Here is a 22139-nt window from a genome sequence, read left to right on the forward strand (position 1 = left end):
TAGGTTGACTAGTACAGTCGAACCCGACTATATCGAACCCGTTTACATCGAATTATTCCATATATCGAACAATTTCTGGACACGGTATAGTTACAATGAGTATATATAGCAAAAATTACGCATACATCGAACAAAACTAGTAGCGACTCCCTATATATCGAACGTCAAACGGCGAAAAGTGCCCCCGGAAGTTGGCTTTCCCTCGCGGTGAAGGGAAAACCCGGCGGCGCGGCTCCATCCAACCGCTCTCCCTACGTGACTGCGCTACCTCGGAGCCGCCGACACCACCCTACAAAAAAATGATCCTGGCCCGTCCGCCCGCAGCGCTTGCTCCGACAGCCAATCAGAGGCTCTTGTGCCCTCGTCGTGCAAGGTGGCGAAAGTGCTAGTTGTCTCGCTGCTTATCTGATTCATTGTGTGCGCGTTCTCCCGCAGTGTTGGCGTGATGAGGCGGCAGAATTCGCCTTTCATCGTGAAGCTCGAAATAATAAACCGGGTCGAACGCGGTGACAAGTCGGATGTCCCCGCAGCGTGCAAGATTTCGAGGAGCACTCTCAGCACGATCTTGAAGAATAAGGGGGAGATTAGGGCTAAAGCGGCTGAACTCACGACCCGGTGCCTGTGGCGCCCAACGCGTACGCGCGGCCGTGTACGAGTGGTTCATCCGAAATTGCTTAAGCCGTACCGACTTCCGCGTGCTCGGTGATGACTGTAAATTCTGATTAATGCGATGAAGCCGTTGTCGTTGCCGAAGTTTGGAGCGAGGTGTCAGAATTTCCGGAAGCTGTTGACAAATCAACGGTGGACGAGTTTGTGAGCGCAAATGATGGTGTTGCGACCACAGGAGAGCCCGGAAACAAAGACTACATTGCCGGCATCGTGCCGAGCACAAGTGAAAATGGGCACAACGAGGAAAGCAACGACCGTCTTTGGCCCACATCCTCCGAAGCGATTGGTGCGCTCGCACTAGTCCGGTGCTTCTGCGCGAAGGCGGAATGTTGCGGCCTCAGCTGCTCCGACTCCTTAGACAACGTGGGGAAGTGCGTGCCTCGCACGCAGCGAAATTGCCCAAGCAGAAGAAAATGCAGGTCTATTTCGTGCGAAACGAAGCTAGTTTCATCAATAAAGTGATTTCATAAATGGTATGTGCTTTTATGGCATCCAATTATTTAGCAGGCTTATATCGAATTATGCTCTATATCGAACTGATAGGCGTTTTTTTGCGAGTTCGATATAGCCGGGTTCGACTGTAGTAGTTTAGTAATAAAATTTATTAAACATCTGCAGCCTTGCAATTTGCATCTTACATTTAAGTCGTGCAGATTATCTCGAAGTTTTATGTGAGACACACTGCTGTAGTAGGAGTATTCATTATAAATAAATCTAGATGCATGGTTTTGAATACATTAGAGGGAGTTAGAAAAGCTACATAGATGAAGATTCCAGCTGCAGATGCATATACTTAAGGACAACATTCCAAACTGAATAATTTTGGAACACAGTTTAGACAACACCGTGGAGTCAAGGTTACATATGCGATAACTGAACTTTGTGACGATGCACATTGGATGGGCATGGCCTCGATTGATTTTTCTCTGGTGCTGGAGTTGTAAAAAACAACAAATTAATTTTACCATGAAAAATTTTTTTTCTGGCCTGTTCGATAGTTCAGACATTTTATGAGTTTATCTGTGTTCAAAAAAATTCAGTCGGTGACCGTATTTGCTTTTCGCACACCAACAGAAGAGCCAAAAAGCAGCAATGCACAGACATTCCATGTGAGCTATGCGCCACTGACAAGCGACTGGAGCAAAAGGCATCTTTGTTGCCTTGTCTGCGCGCCCACTAAGCGATCACGCTACCATCATATCTTTTTTTTCCATCTGTTCCTTCTTTGCTCGCTCGATCCGCATCACCTCCTCCTCCTCCACATTGCCCTCGTCGCTGTCCCCTCAGCCGGCACACTTTGTTGAGAAGCATGCTCATTGCTTCGCTTGTCTTCGAGATTTCCCGGCAACCGGAATATAACCAGTATTTCGCCTCGCGTGGCTGCACTATAAGCAGTATGTATATACATTGAGTTCTATGGGAAGATAAACGCGAATCAGGAATGACTGCATTCTACAGTAGAATCTCATTAATTCGAACTCCAGCGAGGACTGGAAATTTATTCAAATAAAACGGAGTTCGAAATAAGGAGATCCCCTTTAAGTATAGTGCCCGATCACTGAACTTCGTGGATCACTTGTGATCACTTGTGGAGTACAGCGCACAAAACCAAAAGTATCACTGGGCTTGCATTGAAAAAGTCAGATCTTTTATCTGTGAGCACCCTACAATATGTGCCAAAAGAAGCCTGGGTTCTGTATACACCATGCGCAGAACTCCGACAACGCAGCCTCTCGCCAAGTCTGTGAAGCGTAGGCGGGCTCGGGCGAGCACTGTTCCCGTCTGCGCCTATGTGTGAGCTGTCATGTTTGCATTCTTATCATGATTTAACGCTTCTGTCAGCCTTCCACGATGTCTTCAAACAACTTTGTCTAGTTGGGGGCTTTAAGACGTAAAAAAAATTGCCAGGCACCCACTTAGTTGCCAGTGCTGCTTCACTAGCAAGAGTGACGGTGGCAGTGTATCGCGGTTGTTTGACGGACAAGATAAGCAATCACGCTTTGTTTACTGCAGTTTAGAGTGATTACTATGTTTTTATTTTTTTCGTGATGTCGTCACGCCTTTAGTAAACACTTTCACGTTTACTTGAGGGTCGATTTTTTTCGCCATATGCAACCGCCCAGGGTCTTTTTTTTTATTGCAGATTCCAATTCTCTTTAGGAATTATTTCGAAAAAAATTTACCGTAATTTTTCTAGGGTGACTGTAAAGGGAGAAAAAATCATTTTGTGCTGGTAGATATGTACTCTTCATTCATGAATAACAACAATAAAAAAAACCTTGTAAGAATTAAAAATTTAGTGCATTGTTATAAACATATTTCATAGCTTTGAAAATGCGCACACGAGAATATCTCGCAAGTGTCAAATGTTCCTGCTCTTGCAATAATATTTACATCCATAGCGTAACCGAACTGCATAGGTGCACAAACTCAAGAAAACTGTGTAGTTGTGTGCCCGTCAAAAAAACAAAACGAGGTGACAAACTTCCGCTAATCTTCATCTTATCGCCAACCAGAGGCAATTAGTATTCGCGAGTGTAAAAAAAAAAAAGCACCAGAAACGCATGCACGGTGGCATCCTTCCTATGTGCAGCCCTGTGAGCACTAAACGAGCGAGAAACAAGTGATCGCCCTTTGAGCAATTAGTAACCAGGTAGCCTTCAGTTTTGCAAGCGAAAGAAGCCGAAACCGCCCGTGGAACAAAACCCAAACTGCCGCCCACCCGCACGCGCGCCAATGCGCGAGCGGTAGTATATAGACACACGGGAGCAAACTAGCTCTGAAATAAACCATGCAACGAAAACCTATAGAGGGAGGCGCGCAAAGAAAATTCCCTGTATTCCCACATAGTGGCAGCACATGACAGAAAATAAAAAGTTAGGAAATTGGCGCGCTTTGTTAACGTACGGACATCGCCGTAAATGTACGGTATCGACCATTTTTGGACTTGTTCGCAGTGCTGTATATTTACGTCATCGACCCTCAAAAGGTTAAACTTACATTAGGTTATTAGATTATGGAGTTTTACGCACCAAAACCACGATCTAATTATGAGGCACGCAGTAGTGGGGGACTCGAAAATTTGGACCACTTCGGGTGTTTAAGGGGCACCTAAATCTAAATATATAGGTGTTTTAGCATTTCTCCCACAGCGAAATGCCGCCACCGGGGCCGGGATTTGATCCTGCGACCTCTTGCTTAGCGGCCCAACACCGTAGCTACTAAGCAACCACAGCGGGTCGTTTAAACTTTGTCGCCTCGTCTACAGTCCAGAAGGTACAATAAACATTAGGTTGTCGTTACTAATGAGACGGGATGCCTTCCTTAAAAAAAAAGCAAAGATATGAAAAGCTAAGTCAGAGAATACGAAGCGAAGTTGTGGGGAGAGAGAGAGAGAGAGGGGGGAAAGGCTGGGAGGTTAGCCAGAGGCGAGTTTCTGGTTTTCTACCCTGCACTGGGGTAGGGCATATAGGGTTTGTAAAAATGACAAAAAGCGAGAGGAGAAAAAAAGAAAGTAAAAAAAAGAATTTGAAAAAAAAACAGGTAACAGAAAAAGCATTCCAATCACAGGCGTTCACACAGGCCGGTCGATCTCGAGAAGCGCAGTAGTTCTTGCACTGCCTTCTGATGCGATGTTAAGTCATGTAGATGTTGTAAAATTCTTTCTTCCAACAGAGGCTGGTCATCCAACTGGTTCAGCTTGACAGAAAACGATTGTTTCTTCACACTGTACTGTGGGCACTGGCATAGAACATGGCGAATGGTTAACATTGTGAAGCTTTGAAGTGCTCATTGTGTTTAGACGCTTTGAACAAAGGGCTCCGTATTAAAAATCACGTGATAGCACCTTCAAGAAAAGTGTCACGCAATCTCCCATGGGTTGCACGGAATCGGCTGTTGCTCTACGTATTGATGGCACTGAAATGCGAGCTGCGCCGTAGAACGTTCAGTGTACGCTCTCCTCAGCTATCTGCATGTTGACTGGACAACCTGGCGCCTGTGGGCATTAAAGGCTTTTGACAGGGCATTCAACCTCGTTTCGAATGCCTCTTAATATCACTTTGCTGTAATGAGAAACGCCTTAACTTCAAAGCCCTGATGTATACAACTAATGCAGATTCACTTTACCCCAGCTGTGTCATGGTTTGTGGTCAATTCTGAAACCTTCATGTTTCTTTGCTTTCTTTACTTTCTAGTGGGGCTAGCGAGTGCTTGTTCTCTTTTTCTTCTTTTGCATGAAATGGGTCAATATATGTTCATGCTGCTTCATTATCGTGTCTCTGCTTTGAAAATGATTCCAGTGTCGCACGTGGTTTGCAATAATTATTTAATGCCATGTTTTGTATTTGCTTTCAAACTGTTGATATTGTGTCAACGTACTCTTATAACTAATTAAAAAGTGCTGCATTGGCTATTTAGACTTGGGGTACAACAACAGACAATACAACATGCGGTTTAATTCTGTATTTGGGTGTGAGGGTGGTACTAGGAAAAATGGCGGTGACACAGAAAAATAACATAAAATATAGAAGTAATATGCTCTTGACTGACCATGCAGGCAAATTTTCAGCTATGGCATCTTCTGACAGCTCACTTACATGCTCCTGTGAAATCATTGAAACCCTTTGCTTGAATAACGATGGAACATCTGAAATCCATGCTGTGCAGACAGTGGTTAAACGAAAGCATAAAAACAATCAACCCTTATTTATTGCCGGAGTCCTATACGTGCTATTTTGTTCAAGCTAATAGTGCTTGTTTGCAAGCTTTACCGTCGCTGGCTTCTCACGTGGCCACACCTGTACAAATCATACATTTGCAGGCGCGACAGCGCTCTCTCAACCTACTGCAAAAATACACAGCATGTAAACGAAGCAAGTGTGTGCATAAAAAATGTTGGTTCACGGGCCAACCAATGAAGCCATTACCGGCCGGAGCGTTGTAATGAAAGCAGCATAGTGGCGATGAGCTCCACTTTGTAGGCAAGCTCGTGATGCTCATCTGCTGCAAATACTTGGTACGTAAGGAGATAATGTTATCCCAGACAGCTGTGAAGTCACATGTCCACTATTGTACAGTGCGATTTCCTTGCATACACCGACACCGCAGAAGTAATTATCTGAGATGCGCACAAGCGGCAAATCGCACGCACACACTTCAGTCATGCCTGCATTGGAAGCAGGCGTCTCCGGTGCGAGGCCTGTCTGCGGTTACAACGACCGCCGTTATGCGGCTTTCAGTGGCGCCCCTATAGGCGCCGTGCATGTCGTATAAAGTCAAAGTTTGATAACATGGCGCCTTGCACATCATTTGCTGTGTGTGCGAGGCAAAATCTGTGAAGGTGGGCCGAGAAAAATGGTGGCTTGATGTGCACCATCCTCCCATGTGCCCCATATTGAAGATGACGTGTTCGAGCATGTGCTAGGAAAAAGGGGTTGAGGAAGAGAGAGGCATAGGTGAGCATGCGGTAATGTGATCAAGCAAGCGCTGCAGATACCTTCCTGCCCCTTTTAAGCAGGATGGAAAAAAAGGGTGTGCACTACTTTGCTTGCTCCAGTTCGGTCTCAGCTTCCTTCACCTCTTTCCTCATAATTTTTACGGCATGTAGTAGCTAGCGACGCATCCAACCTTCGCCTTTGCCTCAGGTTTGTCTGAAAAGTGGTCCATGGGAGTGACAAATTTTGTTTGAATTATTCGTTGTGCAGGTTTTAAAGTACGAATTAACGTGAGTGTTCTTCTATTAAAGTACATTAGACTTTGCCAGGACCAACGAAGCAGTGCGAATTATCCGTCAGTTCAAAATAAGGAGGAGGAATAAGAAATTTTTAATTAATGGGATTTCCCTCTATATGATCCTGCACTGTAAGTGGTTATGCTATAAGTGCTCTGAGCTGTAGCAGCCTCCAGTATTCTTTTTGCTTTAATAGCATAATTAGCAGTAATTAATTATTTTTAAAATTAATGTTAGAGTCATAATGGGAATATACAAAGTTTGTAGAGCAAGCACATTATAAAACGACACTTTCAGTGGTTTGCAGTGTGTTACTTGTGGGTTGCATAGCTCTCTTTTCTATGCTTGAAAGAAAGCCTGCGAAACTACTAAAAAGTTTTCGCAGTTGGCCACTTGTACACTAGACAGCGGCTTTCTTTTTAAGAGTGGAAAAAACAGCGAATTGAACAGTAGCATATACAAACAATTGAAAGTTATGTTTTCAAATGTCTTTACAAACCTTGCATGGATGTTGTGGCTATAAATTTAATAATTAAAAACTTGGATAACAGTTCACAGCTAATTATTTCACAAGGCACAAAAAATACCGGTGGCTTCTTCAGAAGCCTGCTAACAGTATGTGGTTGGTTTAATCTGCATTGCCATTTGTTGGGCGTGTTGGTAAGCTGACTTGGAAAGCGTATTTAGCGCTACCGAACAAGGACAGAAGGGACGCTACGCCACAATGCACTAACTTCAACAACTTGATTTTCAGGAAACACCCACCTATTTAACCCATGCACAGTGGCGCCACCTCATCCAAATTTTAACCATCCAAAAAAGCCGTCTCCTTATCTAACGAGTCAACCGAAGGAGCACTAACACACGTATCACTATTCCGACAGATAGCCTGAGCCTCAATAATTCCTCGCACATCTTTATCTAAATGCTTCGCAAGAACCCGGCAGGGCCATACACTGGCACACAGCCACATTCCTGACAGTGAGTTGACAGATGACTGTATTGCTTATTTCTCACATTTAGTCTGTGTGCCCGTAACCGGTCATTAAGACACCTTCCGGTCTGTTTAATGTATTTTTTTCCTACAGGACAGTGGAAGCTGATAAACAACAGCTTCTACGCATCCCACTGGTGCTTTACGATGATTCGTAGAGCATCCGATAGCTGGCTTATGGTACGGGTCCGTTAACCGACATATTTTCGCTACTTTTTCTGGCGCTGAAAAGACCACTTTTGTGTCCACCTGGCTAGCCATTTTCTTAAGACTATGTGCTGTTCTATGCAGATAGAGCACTACCGCTGCCTTCCCTCTGTGTTCTGTCCTCTGCGTTGTGCTGTCTGATCCGTATCTTTTTAGCAGCCCCTCTATGACCGAAACCTGAACTGACTCCGGAAACCCAACTCTGGATGCGGCAAATCAACGGACCATACAACTGATTGAAATGTGGCACACACATCAACAGTTGACTTACGTTGAATGAATTTGGTTACGTTATCCAGCTGATTTAATCAACCCTTTATCTCCTGTAGACGAGCTGAAATCTTCGTGCCATTGCCACATGACCATAGACGAGCTTAGCTTGTCCATAGTACCGTAGCAAGGACTACTTGATTTGTATCGAATCCATATTGATTCGTATTCAAAATTTTAAATATTGCACACCCTTATTAATAAAATATCTCTGCTTTTATTGAACAACTTGTAGGTGTGGCATTCCTGATACTGGCTTTTCCATATAGCAGTAGTGCTCAGCGTGATTGCTGCGCACAACTGAGCATAATTGAGCTAATCATGTAGCAGCTAATGATATTGTACCATTGCCTGCAGTTGTCACCAGCATTGCGGAACCGCTTCACAGAAATCTGGTGTCCTGGTATGGCATCATCAGCCGACTTAGCAGCCATTGCAGACCATAACCTGGGCGCCACCATACATCTTGGTTCTTGTACTCTGGGGGCCGCTATAGCAGCATTTCTGGACTGGCTGCGCTCTGATGACCTGGGGCGGCATTGCGTAGCCACGGCACGTGACATATTGGCTTGGACAGAGCTCATCAAGCGCACCATGGGCTACCTAAGTCCAGCAGCAGCCTATGTTCACGGAGCTATGATGACTTTTCTGGATGGCCTGGGAACAGGTAAGCTCTATTCTACTGGTTGCAGGGCGGGAATATTGGAGAGCTTGGTCAACAGAGATTTAGTGTCAGAATTAGTTGCACTACTGCTGCATTCAGGATGCTTAACACCGCGGTATTGGCAACAAAACTGAATTTACTTGCTAATATTGCACAGAGTTTCGAAATATATACAGTCGATCCTCATAACAGTGGACTGTTATAACCCATTGAAAAATGTCTGTTATATTCGAAGCCTTGTCAATACAAAATTAGGGCAGCAGTATGCTGTTTAATGGCAGAAGTTTGCATGTACTGCTGTCTTACCAGCAGGCGATTGCAAAAATGATAAAAAACTCTGAAATTAAAATAATGAAATAAAAATAAATGAGCTTACATTAATTGTACAAGCACGTTGTGAGCCGACTTGTTTGTTGTTTTCCGGACGTTGGTTGCTGACAAATGGCAGTTTCCCTGCTTCTAGAACAATGGCAACATTAACGGCCAGCACAATAGCGGAGAGCCTGTCTGTCAACGCTGCCGTACCAACCACCCAGCCCGAGAGTGTTCCCACCACTGATGACACAAACATTGGTTACAGTTTGTTTTTCACAAGACAGCGGACAGCAGAGTAAACTCGTTTCAGTTTTATGTTTCGCGACAAGCGACGACCACTTTCAAATATGTAGCATGAATGAAATCTGCCGTATGAGGCAAGTTCAACTCGGAGACCACGTCTGGCCGCTGGTGCACAGAATATGAGACGGCTCGACCACATTAGGCACGTTGCAGTCTGGATATTGCAAATCTTCAGCTTATCTTCATTTTTTGTGTGAATGGATGCAATTATGAATAAAGTGTTCACAAAACGACACATCTTGCGATCACCAGCACTTGTTTTTTGAAGCGCTGTATACTACGGCTTTGCTTTGGAGCTGATTAAGCCTGGCAACATCATTGACACTTGCTCGGCACCGAGCTTGCAGTGGTGGGCGGTAGTGAGCTGCTTGCATGGTAGACACAAAAACTCTCTGCTGGTGGGGCGCTGTGCAGCACACTGTAGCGGGGGAAGTTTGCCACTAGTGGAATCATTCCCTAAGAAAAGTACACTTTTGCAAAATCAGCAAGTGGCCATGGAGCACAATTTTAAGCTTTTTCCAGATTATTGCCATGAAAGTAATTAAAATTTGCTCCAGATATCGTTGATGTCAATGGTGGGTGAAGTCCACGAGAAGTACTCAAGTTTGGGCATGTTAGTAAACTAGCACCACTTTAAAATCTCTTTTAAAAAAAGGCCATCTTTGATTCTCTTAAAAATTTCCACAAGAAACTGAATTGACATGTGCTAGCACAATGTGGGGACTTGGATGGTCACTTTTGAAGATATCACCTCAGTGCACGCTGATTGGTTGGTTGAGCAAAACCGGTTGAGCTGATTGGCTGGTTGAGCAAAACCTCTCGAATCATACAGTGTGCTGTGTACTACGTCACGCAAAAAGGATAGTATCACCAAATGTGATTGTCCGAGAATTTGTCCCCTGGAAAAACATATCGCATTATTCTTTTGGCCATCCATCTCTAATGGAAAATAGGAATGAATACGTAGTCTATGCACTGTTTTTGATGCAACCGAGATTTGATCCTCCCTGTGCCTGTTTTGTAGACTCTGCAATTCTCCCCATCAGCAGTTCATCTCTTCGTGATATTAAGCGTATTCATTGCCAGAAATGCCAAGACTTTATTCCAGGCACAGGGCAGACCGCCTCCTTATGCATTGAAGCAGCAAAATTACTGGAACGCCAATGTATGTTATTGCACATTTTTGGAATGAATATCTCAAAACTGGTGTTGTCATACAGCGAATTCGTTCTAAGTGTATACGCCTTGCAAACTCAGCAGCTGTAATTTGTTTGTTGCAATACAGTTAAGCCCAGCTATATAGAACAATTTCTGAACACGCTAAAGTTACAATAAAAATACTGTATTCCAAAAAAGTAGGGTTACATTGAACAAGTTTAGCAGCCACTAACAATATATCAAACTTCAAACAGCGAAAACTGACCCAGAAGTTGGCTTTCTTGTGTGGTGGCCAGGTGAGTTTCCAACAACACTTCAGAAAAAGTGATTTAGCCCGACTGCGCCTACATGGCTATACCGCTCCGCATCTGGGTGCCCCCCCCTACAAAAAATTATCCTAGCCTGCCCTGCAGCACTTGGTTATACAGCCAATCAGAGTTTGTTGTAGGTTCTTTTGCTGCACATTTGTGGCTTGTGGAGGTTTGTGCTTTCGTATTGTTGTGTTCTTTTCCCACGTGTTACCTTTGTTTTTGTGGGATGGCTAGCACGAAGCAGAATCTTTCATTCACTGTAAAGTTGAAAATTATTGAGTCGAGCGTGGACAGAAAATAAATCTGACATTGCTACAGCCTTCTGGGCTGACATTAAGAAGGAAACAGTCCATAGCTGCTTCTGTTGCGCTGGTTTTCACATTCCCGATGAAGACAGTGTAAGGTGTTCTGATGAGTGCAACGGAGTTGTCACCATTTCTTACGAAGTTTGGAGCAGTCAGGATTTAAGTTATTGTCCTTATTGTTCCCTTCACTCACATCCAGATTCACAACCACAGATTCATGGTCAACAAGTTTGTGTCCGCAGGCGAAGGTGCTGCAATCACAGGAGAGCTTCAAAAGAAGGACTGCATTGTAGAAGGTGTGAATCTGGACACTAGTGAAGGGAACAGTAAGGACAACAATGTGGATCCTGCACCCCCTGCTTCAACGTGATGCTTGCGATCTTCCCATTCGGGTGCTTCTGCACAAACGTGGAAGGCTGCTACCTCAGCAGTTCTGAGTGCTTGGACAATGTGGAAAAGTGCTTGCTCTTATGGGCAACGAAGATATTAATGGAGAATTTTTGGGACTAATAAGTGCCTCAGTAAACCGAAAGTAGGCCCATTTTGTCATTAAAGTGCACTTAGAAATGGTATGTGCTTTTATGTTGTTCAATTGTTTAGAATGCTTATATAAAGCTATGCCCCGTATTGAACTGGCAGGTGTTTTCTTGCTTGTTCGATATAACTGGGTTCGTCTGTATCTGCATGCATTTTGATTTCTCATGCGAGTAATGTCCACCTCTTAAGTTATCTAGCTCAAGGACTCGAATTGTGTTGCCTTCCACAAGTAAATATTTAAAAAATTTGTTTGTAGTCAAAACTCGTTATGAAATACAGAATATAAAGAAGTGAAATTTTAATTTAATGAAGTAAAATCGTCCTGCCAATGGATATAATGAGCTAGATTTGTCGGCAATAAACCCCCCCCCAAAAAACCCAACCCTTGCACACCAAATATATTGCTTTCCATGGGATTCTTCAGAGATACAGTGGAGTTAAAAACTACAGCATCCTCTCGTTGAATACTCTGTTGAGCAATGCTGGTCTTTCCCAACACCGCACATAGCTGCGTGACATGCCATATTGAGAAAGAGAAGTGTGATGGAAATGGTGAGCCACTACTTGCGTGTGGCGGTGTAAAAGACCAGTGCATCCACTTCTCTCTCTCCCTGTGGCATGCCATGCTGGCTGCGGTAGCTAGGCTTAGAATCCGAGATCGTATCAGCGACACTGCAATCTCGGGTGATCAAGCTGGCCTGGCCAAGCTGGCATGGCAAGGTTCGTTGGCCTCATCATGCACACAGTCGAGCCACAGGAGTGCGGCGGATCGGCCTGGATCAGCTGCTGAGTCTGCATGTTGTGTTGTGGGCCGCATGCGGCTCAACGATGACAGACTTCGTTTATGTCACAGGGTGCAATTTGTTTTCTTCGACCACATCACTGTTTTGCCGGTTTCATGGCACTATAGACAAGCCAAGTGAAAAGTGGAAACGGGAGACCATCACATTGTAACAGAAGGCTGCTAATGTAAAGGCAGTCACTTCAGCTGCTAAAAAGTTGCATGTCGCCATTGACAGCTATCGCTGCCAACCTATTGCGATAAGCATCTTCACCTATTTGTATTGCAGTGCATATGGCCTAGGAAGTGTACTGCACAATTTTTTTAATAGGCGATAACCCAAACACGTCGCCGTTCCCTGCTGCAGGAGGCAGGAAGTGAGCATTATGTTTCACTCTGGTGGCATCGTATTCCGGTGTTGCCCACCAGCTCAATTTCATTGTGGTTTGCCATCACCATCTTGAAACAACAATGCGCATCTTGGATTGCTTGGAACCTCCGAGAGCATGTCAGCATTTTGTGCCACAACAATTCTCGCTAAGTGGGCACATCAAAACTTCCTCCACTAATGCATGCCCAGAGAAACTGCTGGCCCAGACTGAACTCGAGGAGTGGAAACGTAAGCTTGATGGAGCTGCAAAAACAACAACGTGTGTCTCGGACCGGTCAGGCATCACCAGGTTGGCACACATCGGCGTCTCATGTTGCAACGCTTCGCATTATGTAGATGTCAATTACAGTTGACTCTGCCGAATTTTTCGGTGACTTCTGATCGTACGTTTTCCCCATTAGTATGTACTTTCTTGCATCTTTTTCCAAAATCTATGAATGAGGTTCTACTATATCTTGTTTCTTTTTCATCTAGTAAGCTAACCGCAGTTTCTTTTCTCCGTGTTTTGACGTTGCTTCTGATTACTCATATTTATTTTCAGGCACTACAAGCAGTCAGGAAACCAGTGCAGTGGCTGCCTTGCGAAGGCGAGCTCTAGACATGCTGGGCAGTCAGCTGAGGCAGCAACTGGCTGAAATTCCAGATGATGCTCAGGAAGCTCTCCAAGAGATTGACGTGACTGTGTCTCAAGATTCCACCAGCTTACATGTGGGCCCTTTTCATCTTACTTCAGGCAAGTGAGCAAGCTGCAATGTTAACTGCAATGAAACATAAGTGTAAAGTACAGATTTCAGTGCAAATGTTGGATGACAGAAGCTGTTGGTTGTATGGCCAGTATGCAGTGCCCTACCATCACCTGTTAACTACAAGCTAGCTTGTGACATGTCTAGATCTTGCTCCTGATATGACTTGATGTGAGTGAATGAGAGAACATGCATGAAACAGCAATAAAAGCATTCTTAACTTTATTGATGTTCTTAAAATGCTGTATATTTATATGTGAAGCTTTTTTAGGCTCTTCAGGCGTGCGATCTTGTACGCGTTCCAAAATAGAACGGAGGCGGTTCGTTCCACCGAGCCAAATACGATTCGTCAATTTGAACCGTGCCGAACGCCATGACGTTAAGTGTGACGTGTTATCTGCTGTAAATCATTCTGTGTCGTCTGCTATCGGACGAACGGAACGGAACATACCGCCTATTTCGTGACGTAAAGAACGAACCGCCTCCGTTCTATTTTGGAACGCGTACAAGATCGCACCCCAGGTGTCTTTTCATTAGGTATGTTTCTGTCTATCTTTCATGATTCATCTCACTGCATTAGTAGGTGGCAGAGGAGGTGAACAGCGCAATACATGCCATCATAATCACATGGTCATTGTTGTGCCATTGCCGTCGCAGTAATTTTCTTGCAATCATAGTTGTCGTCATGCTGCTGTCAACATCCCTTCGTCATGTTGTTGTCACACACACACATGCCTGCATCACATGCACTACAGGTCATCTTTCATGGACACGTCGTGCCATTGCAATCCTAGATAGCCAGCTACCTACAAAATGCTTCACATAATATTGATTCTCACAGTGTGTGGGATCGACAGAATTTTCTAAAGTGTTTGTCTATTGGAAGGCTCTTGTCTTTGTAAGAGGATAAGCAACGAAGATCAGCAAGAGAGTGGTCTGTGTCAACTGGGTGATCATGTGTGCAGGACCTATGGGACCATGCCCTCTGGCACATGCTCACTACAGCCTGCAGGCATGCACACCACGTGCCAATGCACTGCGACTTGTGCGAGCTCTCCAACTGGAGAAGCCCATTCTGCTCGAGGGCCCACCTGGAGTGGGCAAGACCAGCCTGGTAATCGCTCTAGCAAGAGCCACGGGTAACCAGCTTACCCGCATCAACCTCTCTGAACAAACGGTATGTGCCGTTCCCTCATTTTTTGACGTACTCTGCTGCTGCTTACATTGGGCCTAAACAAAAGTAAATAACCTCCATGCATTCACCTGCAGAGAAAGGCCCCTACTTGTGTTGTGTACATCAGAAAAATTTATCTCAAGAGCTTGCCCCCTTTCATGTTTATTGTGCATGTATAATTGCACATAAGTAAAACAGTGTAACGGAGCAACCTAACTATTGTTTTTGAGAACTGTGTTTAGGGAATTTACCTATTTGACATATTGAGGATGGCCTCAGTAACTTGTTAAACTTGCTTAAACAGAGAAACACTTAAGGTCTGTGACACTCCATAATTTTACACGTGGTCTTGCATGGTGTGAATTTTTAAACTGTTTCGCGCAAGGGACATGTGATTAAGGTGGTTTGAGCAAACTTTGGGACATAATGGATTGACTGGGCTCTGATCTTGTGAAGATATCCTACTACCATTGTTGGTGGTGGTCCAATGAGCTGACTGGCAGTAAGGGTTCTCACAGCCTAAGTCCACCGCCATGAAGGATAACATATGGCCATTTGAGTGTCACACTGCAATGAAATTTTACATTGCTGTTTAAATAGCTTCATGAAATCTCTTCACATGTTTGGTACTTATGTCCAAAGTAACAGTACCAATTGTGGTTACATAAATTGGTGACACAATGGATGCTTGTTGTATGAAGCAAAAATGGGCTATTAATAATTTAGGAACAAGTTTATTAGTTGGAAACATTGCACGCTGGGATAGAAACACACATTGTATATGAAATATATTACATAGTACAAACATATTGATGAACATTTGTTATGAGGAACGATATAAACTTGCTTTCCTTTGGCACACAACATTTTTCTTCACACTGCTAGGTAAACACATAATTGTCCTCCATGAAATGTCTGAAAGCACTAAAACAACACTGTTAGTAGACAGAGGCATTTACATTTAAAAAAAATGATGTACCGTAAGATTTCGAGAGATGCCCCACCCCCGAAAGATAACCCACCCCTGACTAAGCACCCGGCTCAAAAACCAAAAGTTACCCACCTGAAAGTTACCCACCTGAAAGTTACCCACCACACTGAAATTTAGCCCACCTAATATTCTCACTTGATCTTCCTTCGATTTTAAGTGGGCTATCTCGGGATTTTACGGTACCATCTTATCCACCAGAACAAAACATCTCAAGCGTTCTCTATACCTTTCCTATATTCCACTGCACAGAAATACAACAACAAGAAGTTCAACATTTCTTGCTTTGCACAACACTGTACCATACAACAATCATATTGGGTGGGATTCTGAACTTGCCTTGATGTGGATTCCACCAGTTACCCCTTTCACGTAATATTTTTATGCCCCGTCGTACTGGCAACACATTGGTCAACACTCACTGCTCACGTTGTATTGTTGGTAGCTTTTTCTCACCACAGCATCTGTTAGGATGCATGATGGGAACATGCATCCTTATGACAAAGCCAACAACAGCACTTTTTTTTTAAACATTGTTGGCAAACTTGTTGCCCAGCATGGCACTGTCCTTGAAGTTTTATGCTGTGTGTAGAATTTTTGGTGTTTGCTGGTTAAAACTTGTGCAGCAGTGACATGCTCTTATTCACTCGTTCCTAGTTAATCTGATAGTGGCACTGCATTCACATCTCTTTGCATTTTGGTGCACATGAAACTGCCTCATCAGACTTTGGCAATGCTTGCACTTTTATATTGTGGATGTTTGGGCAACCTAGGCAGGTGTGATTTTAATGTGCTCCGAAATGCAGGACATTTCTGACTTATTTGGGGCTGACCTCCCTGTGGAAAACCAAACAGCGGGGCACTTTGCCTGGAGGGACGGACCACTGCTGCGAGCCCTTCAAGAGGGTCACTGGATCCTACTGGACGAAGTGAGTTGCGTAGTTTTCAAATCACCATATGTCCCATTTTCATGCTTTAAATAAGATACTATAGGAAATATTTTTTTAGAACAGTTTGCTTGCTGTAACAGTAGTGCATTCAGCAGGTCTTTTAAAATGGTGGGCACATGTGCCTCATTCTTGTGGAGGGAGTAAAGAAGAGAGCAATGAGCCTTTTTTTATGAGGTTGACCAGATTTGGTAGTGAGGCAATAGGCATGGCCAACCCACATCACCTGCTTGAGCTGTGGAGGATCTTTTGGAGTAGTTGTAGATTACATCCTTTCTTGCTTGTATTTTTTTGCTGGAGTGCAAGCACGGTGGCTTAGAAAGCAACATATTGACACTTGTTTCATGAGCATCACACAAGCCATTGTTCTCAAGTTCTTGTTTCTATTCAGTGTGGGTTGGGGTATTTCAAATCACCATTTGTTCGCCGAGATTTCTCGAGAATTGCTGTATGCAGCACATGGCAGTGCTGCATACATCATGCAATGCAGTGGCAACAGTAAGTTACAATTGGCGCTGCTAGTGTTGCAGTAGTAGTGCCAATTGTAGTCCAAAACTATGTGCTATTAGCAACAAGTCTGGCAACAATGTGCAGACTGACTTCGTCTCAAGCAAAACCAACCATGTGCTTGGTGCATGAATATAACCACCTTGTAGATGAATTTTGAAATCAAAAGCACCAATGATTTCAATCATTGCAGTTTTTTTTCTACCTGACCTTTCATGCATGCGCTTGTGATCTCTCTTTTTGTGTGTTGATTTGTTACAATTGCTGATGAGCAAAATTAGTGCAACAGAAAGACTGCACACACAGGAAGGGAAGACCCAGAAGACTTATTGCACTAGTTTTCTTTATCAGCAATGCAAAACCAACCAGACCAACAATTAATTGTTCTTCATTTGCTACAAGCCTGTTTGAAACTGCATGTGGCCAGTCTAAATGCAGTTGAAGTAACTGAAACTTGTTGAGGGCATTCTGTAGTCAACTTTGTATGTTACCCTAATCACTGCATATAAAAAGAACAGAAAAAATAAGTTGAGCTTTCGCAGTCTATTTGTGCTCATCACAGTATTGGCTATTATGGAGCATGTGTTCGAAATGAGGGCATCAGAGAATCAAGCACGGCTGTGCTTCTAGCAATGCTAAGTTCCCACCATTAGACAGGACTTGTTCTCTCGCCCACTAACAGTCATGTTTGCTTATTTCAGTTGAACCTGGCCTCTCAGAGTGTCCTTGAAGGACTAAACGCATGCCTCGACCACCGGGGTGAAGTGTTTGTGCCCGAGTTGAACCGCAGCTTCAGAGTGGGTCGTTCACGGTTCTTTGGCTGCCAAAACCCATATCGCCAAGGTGGAGCAAGACGTGGCTTGCCTCGCTCATTCCTCAATCGCTTTGTTCAGCTGAGCCTGGAGCCCCTAAGCAGAGATGATCTGCAAATCCTTGCGCGGTACTTGCACCCCATGCTGCCTGAAGACACCGTGAACAACATGGTTCTTTTCAGTGAGAAGGTAAGTACTAGCTGTGTGCTTCCAAAGAGTGGGCTTAAAAAGCATTGTGTGCACTCATAGAGTAGTGCCACCAACTTAAGAACATCTGTGGCATAAAAAAAAAAAAAAAAAAACGTGTATGAGCATATCCAAATCTTCAATGTGGATGTATAGTTCGCAGGAGCTGGACAGAAAGCATTGCTGGTATTGTAGATGCCTGATTGGCTGCTGTTGCAGTTACCACTCTCTCATTTCAATGTCACCTGAATATTTTATGCTATTTCTGGTTCAAATTAGTTATGCTTATAAGAAACATTATATGCTAGTTTTGTGAAATAAATATTTATAAGTAATGTGGTCATATCAGGTGAGATATATCATGTGTAAAGCCTTGAGCAATCTATAAAACTTAATTGCCTTTTTCATACCCTTGTTGAATGCTAAAGCGACAACCGTCTTAATGCCTAGTAACTAAGCTCTCCTGCTTCGTCGGTGCTTCTGTGCGTAGAATTTCCAAAAAGTCAGTGTAAATAAAATCATGCAGCAAAAGAACATGTTTGGTTCTGCAATAATTTCTTTCCTTTGTGTTGTCATGATGCCCTTGCTGCATAGAAAAATGTTCATCATGGGATACTCAGTGCTGCATTCCTTGCTCCTCTAGTTGGTTGATCAGGTGCAAAGCCAAAAGCTCTGGGCTGCCTCTGGAAGCCCATGGGAGTTCAACCTGCGTGACCTCTCTCGGTGGGCTTGCCTCATAGAACGAGGCCCGCCAGAGCCAGGCGCTCACGTAGGACTCGTCTATGCTGCACGGATGCGCACCCCTGAGGATCGAAGCAGGGTCAGTGCGGGCACTGTCAACACTCACAAGCCTTCATGTATAGCTTAGTGGAGTACATTTTAGTGCTAGAATTGTTCAGCCACCATGGAAATCATTAACAATTGATGGATGTTTCTCCTTCGAGTGACATGTGCATTGCCAAGTGTGTTTTATGGTTCCCTTTGTAATGCTTTGCTTTCTGCTTGCCTCACAATGTTGCTTTACTATGTTTCAGAAGCTAGCTAGAAGGTAGCTTCACACTTCTTCTACGGGTTTGTGCACCTCCTTGAAAACCCTTAAAATTGGAAAAAAATAATAATTCAACAGCCCTTAAAGCTTGTTGAATATAAGTGTGCTCCTCTTGATTTTCTTACAATCTAGACTTGGGGGAAATTTCTTAACATTCAAAGTAACAAACTCTGAATTAGCGCTATGCCGTGGACACTATATCGAGAAATGATTCTATATATTCACGTTTGAGTGTTTCGCTAAGCAATTGCAGTTTGGTATGTCCACATAGACTGTGGCTGCTCAGGTATAAGTAATTCAACTAAGGAAATTTGAATATTTTTTAGTGTATGTGTTATGACTGAAGTTTATTTCAACCTCCTTGATTATTGGCCTTCAGCAACCTGGAAATCTTTTATAGTCCTTGAATTTTACGTTGGTTCTGTACAAACCCTGTTTTCATAAAAGGTTCATTCCATTATATTTTAATTATTTTTTTGTATTAGACATTGTTTTACAGTGAAGCTGTTTATGGCTAGGTTCTGGCATATCTCCTCTCCGTAGACACAGACTAACAATTTTTCATACTTGTGCTGTTCCCGAAAGTAGTGCAATGCCGGGCTGACTCACCGCAGTGGTGAAGCAAGCGTTTAGCACTCCCCATGCAAAGGCCAATCCCGAAGATAGTGCAATGCCAGGTTGAACCGTGGAGGAGGTGAAGCAGGTGTTAAGCACTTCTCATGCGTGGGCCGATCCTGAAGATAGTGCAATGCCAGGCTGACTTGCGGCGGAGGTGAAGCTGGTGTTAAGCATACCCCATAGGTGGGCTAATCCCGAAGATAGTGCAGTACCGGGCCGACCTGCGGCAGAGGTGCAGTTCACAATCAAGGGCCCCTCATTCACAGCTTGGCTGGTCATCCTTCTTCAGAGTGGAAGGGCACTGAGTTATTTTTTTTTTGTAGATTAACCAAAGAGAAGTATGCTGCATTTGTGTTAATAAAACACACAGGGTAACATTTGACAGCTAATAAAAAAAAAAAGATTTGCTGTTAAACCTCAGTATAACAAAGTTGGTAAAATTGGCAGTTTACTTCATTACATCAAAATTTTGTTATTGAAATTAGACTTTTTATGCATATAAGTACAGTCACATTACACGGAAGGAGCCGCAATATTTTTCCAAATTATCGCACTATCACAAAATGCAAATTTGAAAAAGTCACAAATTTGTTTTGTGTAATTTGAGAGTCGATGACGAAAGGTAAGGTTGCATGCCATGCCGACAATATAATCACATTGGCAGTACAAAGCAAAGCCAGCCAGACTTTTGCGTCCACTTTGCCTCCAAGGCAGATATCGTCGTCTGCAATGAGACCAAATCTGCTGACAGCGGGGAGCAAATGCTTCATCTGCCTCTTGCTTAATATGTCTTCGAAACATGAGATTATGCAACGTCCAGTACTAAACACGCGAGAAACAGTGCACATGATGCCGCGTCATCTCGGCACGCCCATTCTTTGCACACGTGGCAGATTGCCTCTAAAGCAGGGCATGTGAGTGCTGTGTATGCACTCATCCGCAATGACAGCCATGCGAAGCCACAGCTGCGGCAATAAAGGAGAAGCACGAGAGATGCACGGGAACCTGCCCCTCCTCAACCCCCTCGTGTTACCGCAAGCTCGCTCTTCCCCTTTCTCCCTCCTCATGCAGGAAGGCGGCACTTATCAAGCCACCATCCGTCTCTGCTCACACTCGCACGCTTTCTCTCACACCCAAAGCACACAGTGCATGGGGCGTGATAAGATGTTTTTGCACTTGGACTTCGCACGGAACATGACGCTGCTCTGCCTCAACGCTTGTTCCAGGGTGCAGCGCATGTTTTGAGTGGTGCTTACAGAGCCGCCTCTTGTAATTCAACCATTTGACGATCTGCACCTGTAGAAGTTTCCATTTATTGTTTTGGTATTCCTTCGCAGCAGCAGTAAAATTTAATCATATTGAAATCGTGTATCAACAGACTTCCCTATATTGAAGTTCTAAATACATGGCGTTCTATGGACAAGAAGTTACAAAAAAAGTTGAATACTTTGTTATGTAGAAAATTTCTTTATATTGAAATTCCGTCATATCGAGGTTTAATTGGGTTATCGTTACCTGTGATCTGAACTAATGAATTGCAGTGCATCTGTATTCGTGGGCTTGAAATGTCTTTTAATAGCATGATGCGTGGTTGAATGATGTGTCATACTCGTTAATGAGTTGCCCTCAACAACTGAACACATGCATTCTGAATTATCTAATTAACTAAATTGGTTGAGTTCACTGCATATTTAAGTACACAATATGTATTTGTTTGCCAGTGGCACAATTGTTGCTATTATTGTACCTGTGTTGTTACCATGTTGCAGGTTTTACAGGCTTTGTGCTAGTGGATATATACTTCAACAGCAACACATCGGACACTTCTGTCTGACACACCTACTTCTGTCTGCATTCACGTATTTAAAAGAAAACAAGATGTAAACATTTGTGTTTTCATCTACATCATGGGGAAGCAGGATCTTTAAATTTGGCACCCTTGAAAAGTTGTTTTTCTGTGGTCTCCAACACGAGACATGTCTCGTGCCTCCACTGTACAAGCATCCAAGTGATTTCATTGTTGGGCCTGCTTTGCTATAAGCATCCATACAGCTTGAAACAGCCCTATGCATATTCAAAACAACATTATCTATGCTTCCTTTGGCATCCACATGCTTAAACAAAGAGCAAAAACATTTGGACAAGCTAATACAAAAACCATAGAACCCTTGGTTGGTTTTCTCAAGGTCTATCTAATTCCTACCATTTTTTAGTTTTCATATGATCACAACACTATATTTCTCTTTAGTATGTTTTTCTAGCTAGTGTAATTTTGATGTCATTAGTCCCATTGTTACTTTCTTCACCCACCACCCTATTCCCATAAAAATCACATTTAGAATGGGCTGATGACAACTGTTGATTCAGATTATGCTCTATTAGCTGCTTTTTCAAAATGCTACTATTTTGATGCAGATTAGGGGGTTTTACATGCCAAAACCACGATCTGGTTATGATGCATGCCGTAGTGAGGGACTCCT

At 43.5% G+C, this 22139-nt stretch overlaps 1 protein-coding gene across 4 annotated transcripts in view; it reads left to right on the forward strand.

Annotated features, from left to right (window-relative positions):
- The window catches only part of LOC135902333 (midasin), a 369755-nt gene that overhangs the window by 112294 nt on the left and 235322 nt on the right, over positions 1-22139 (forward strand). For all 4 annotated transcript variants that reach the window (XM_065432311.1, XM_065432313.1, XM_065432314.1 and 1 more), the window contains exons 22-27: positions 8229-8538; positions 13178-13369; positions 14345-14556; positions 16348-16470; positions 17697-17996; positions 18637-18813. In XM_065432311.1, the coding sequence (XP_065288383.1) occupies positions 8229-8538; positions 13178-13369; positions 14345-14556; positions 16348-16470; positions 17697-17996; positions 18637-18813 (1314 nt within the window). The remainder of the gene's footprint in view (positions 1-8228; positions 8539-13177; positions 13370-14344; positions 14557-16347; positions 16471-17696; positions 17997-18636; positions 18814-22139) is intronic.

The sequence above is a fragment of the Dermacentor albipictus genome, chromosome 5 (genome assembly GCF_038994185.2).
Source record: "Dermacentor albipictus isolate Rhodes 1998 colony chromosome 5, USDA_Dalb.pri_finalv2, whole genome shotgun sequence".
Classification (NCBI taxonomy): domain Eukaryota; kingdom Metazoa; phylum Arthropoda; class Arachnida; order Ixodida; family Ixodidae; genus Dermacentor; species Dermacentor albipictus.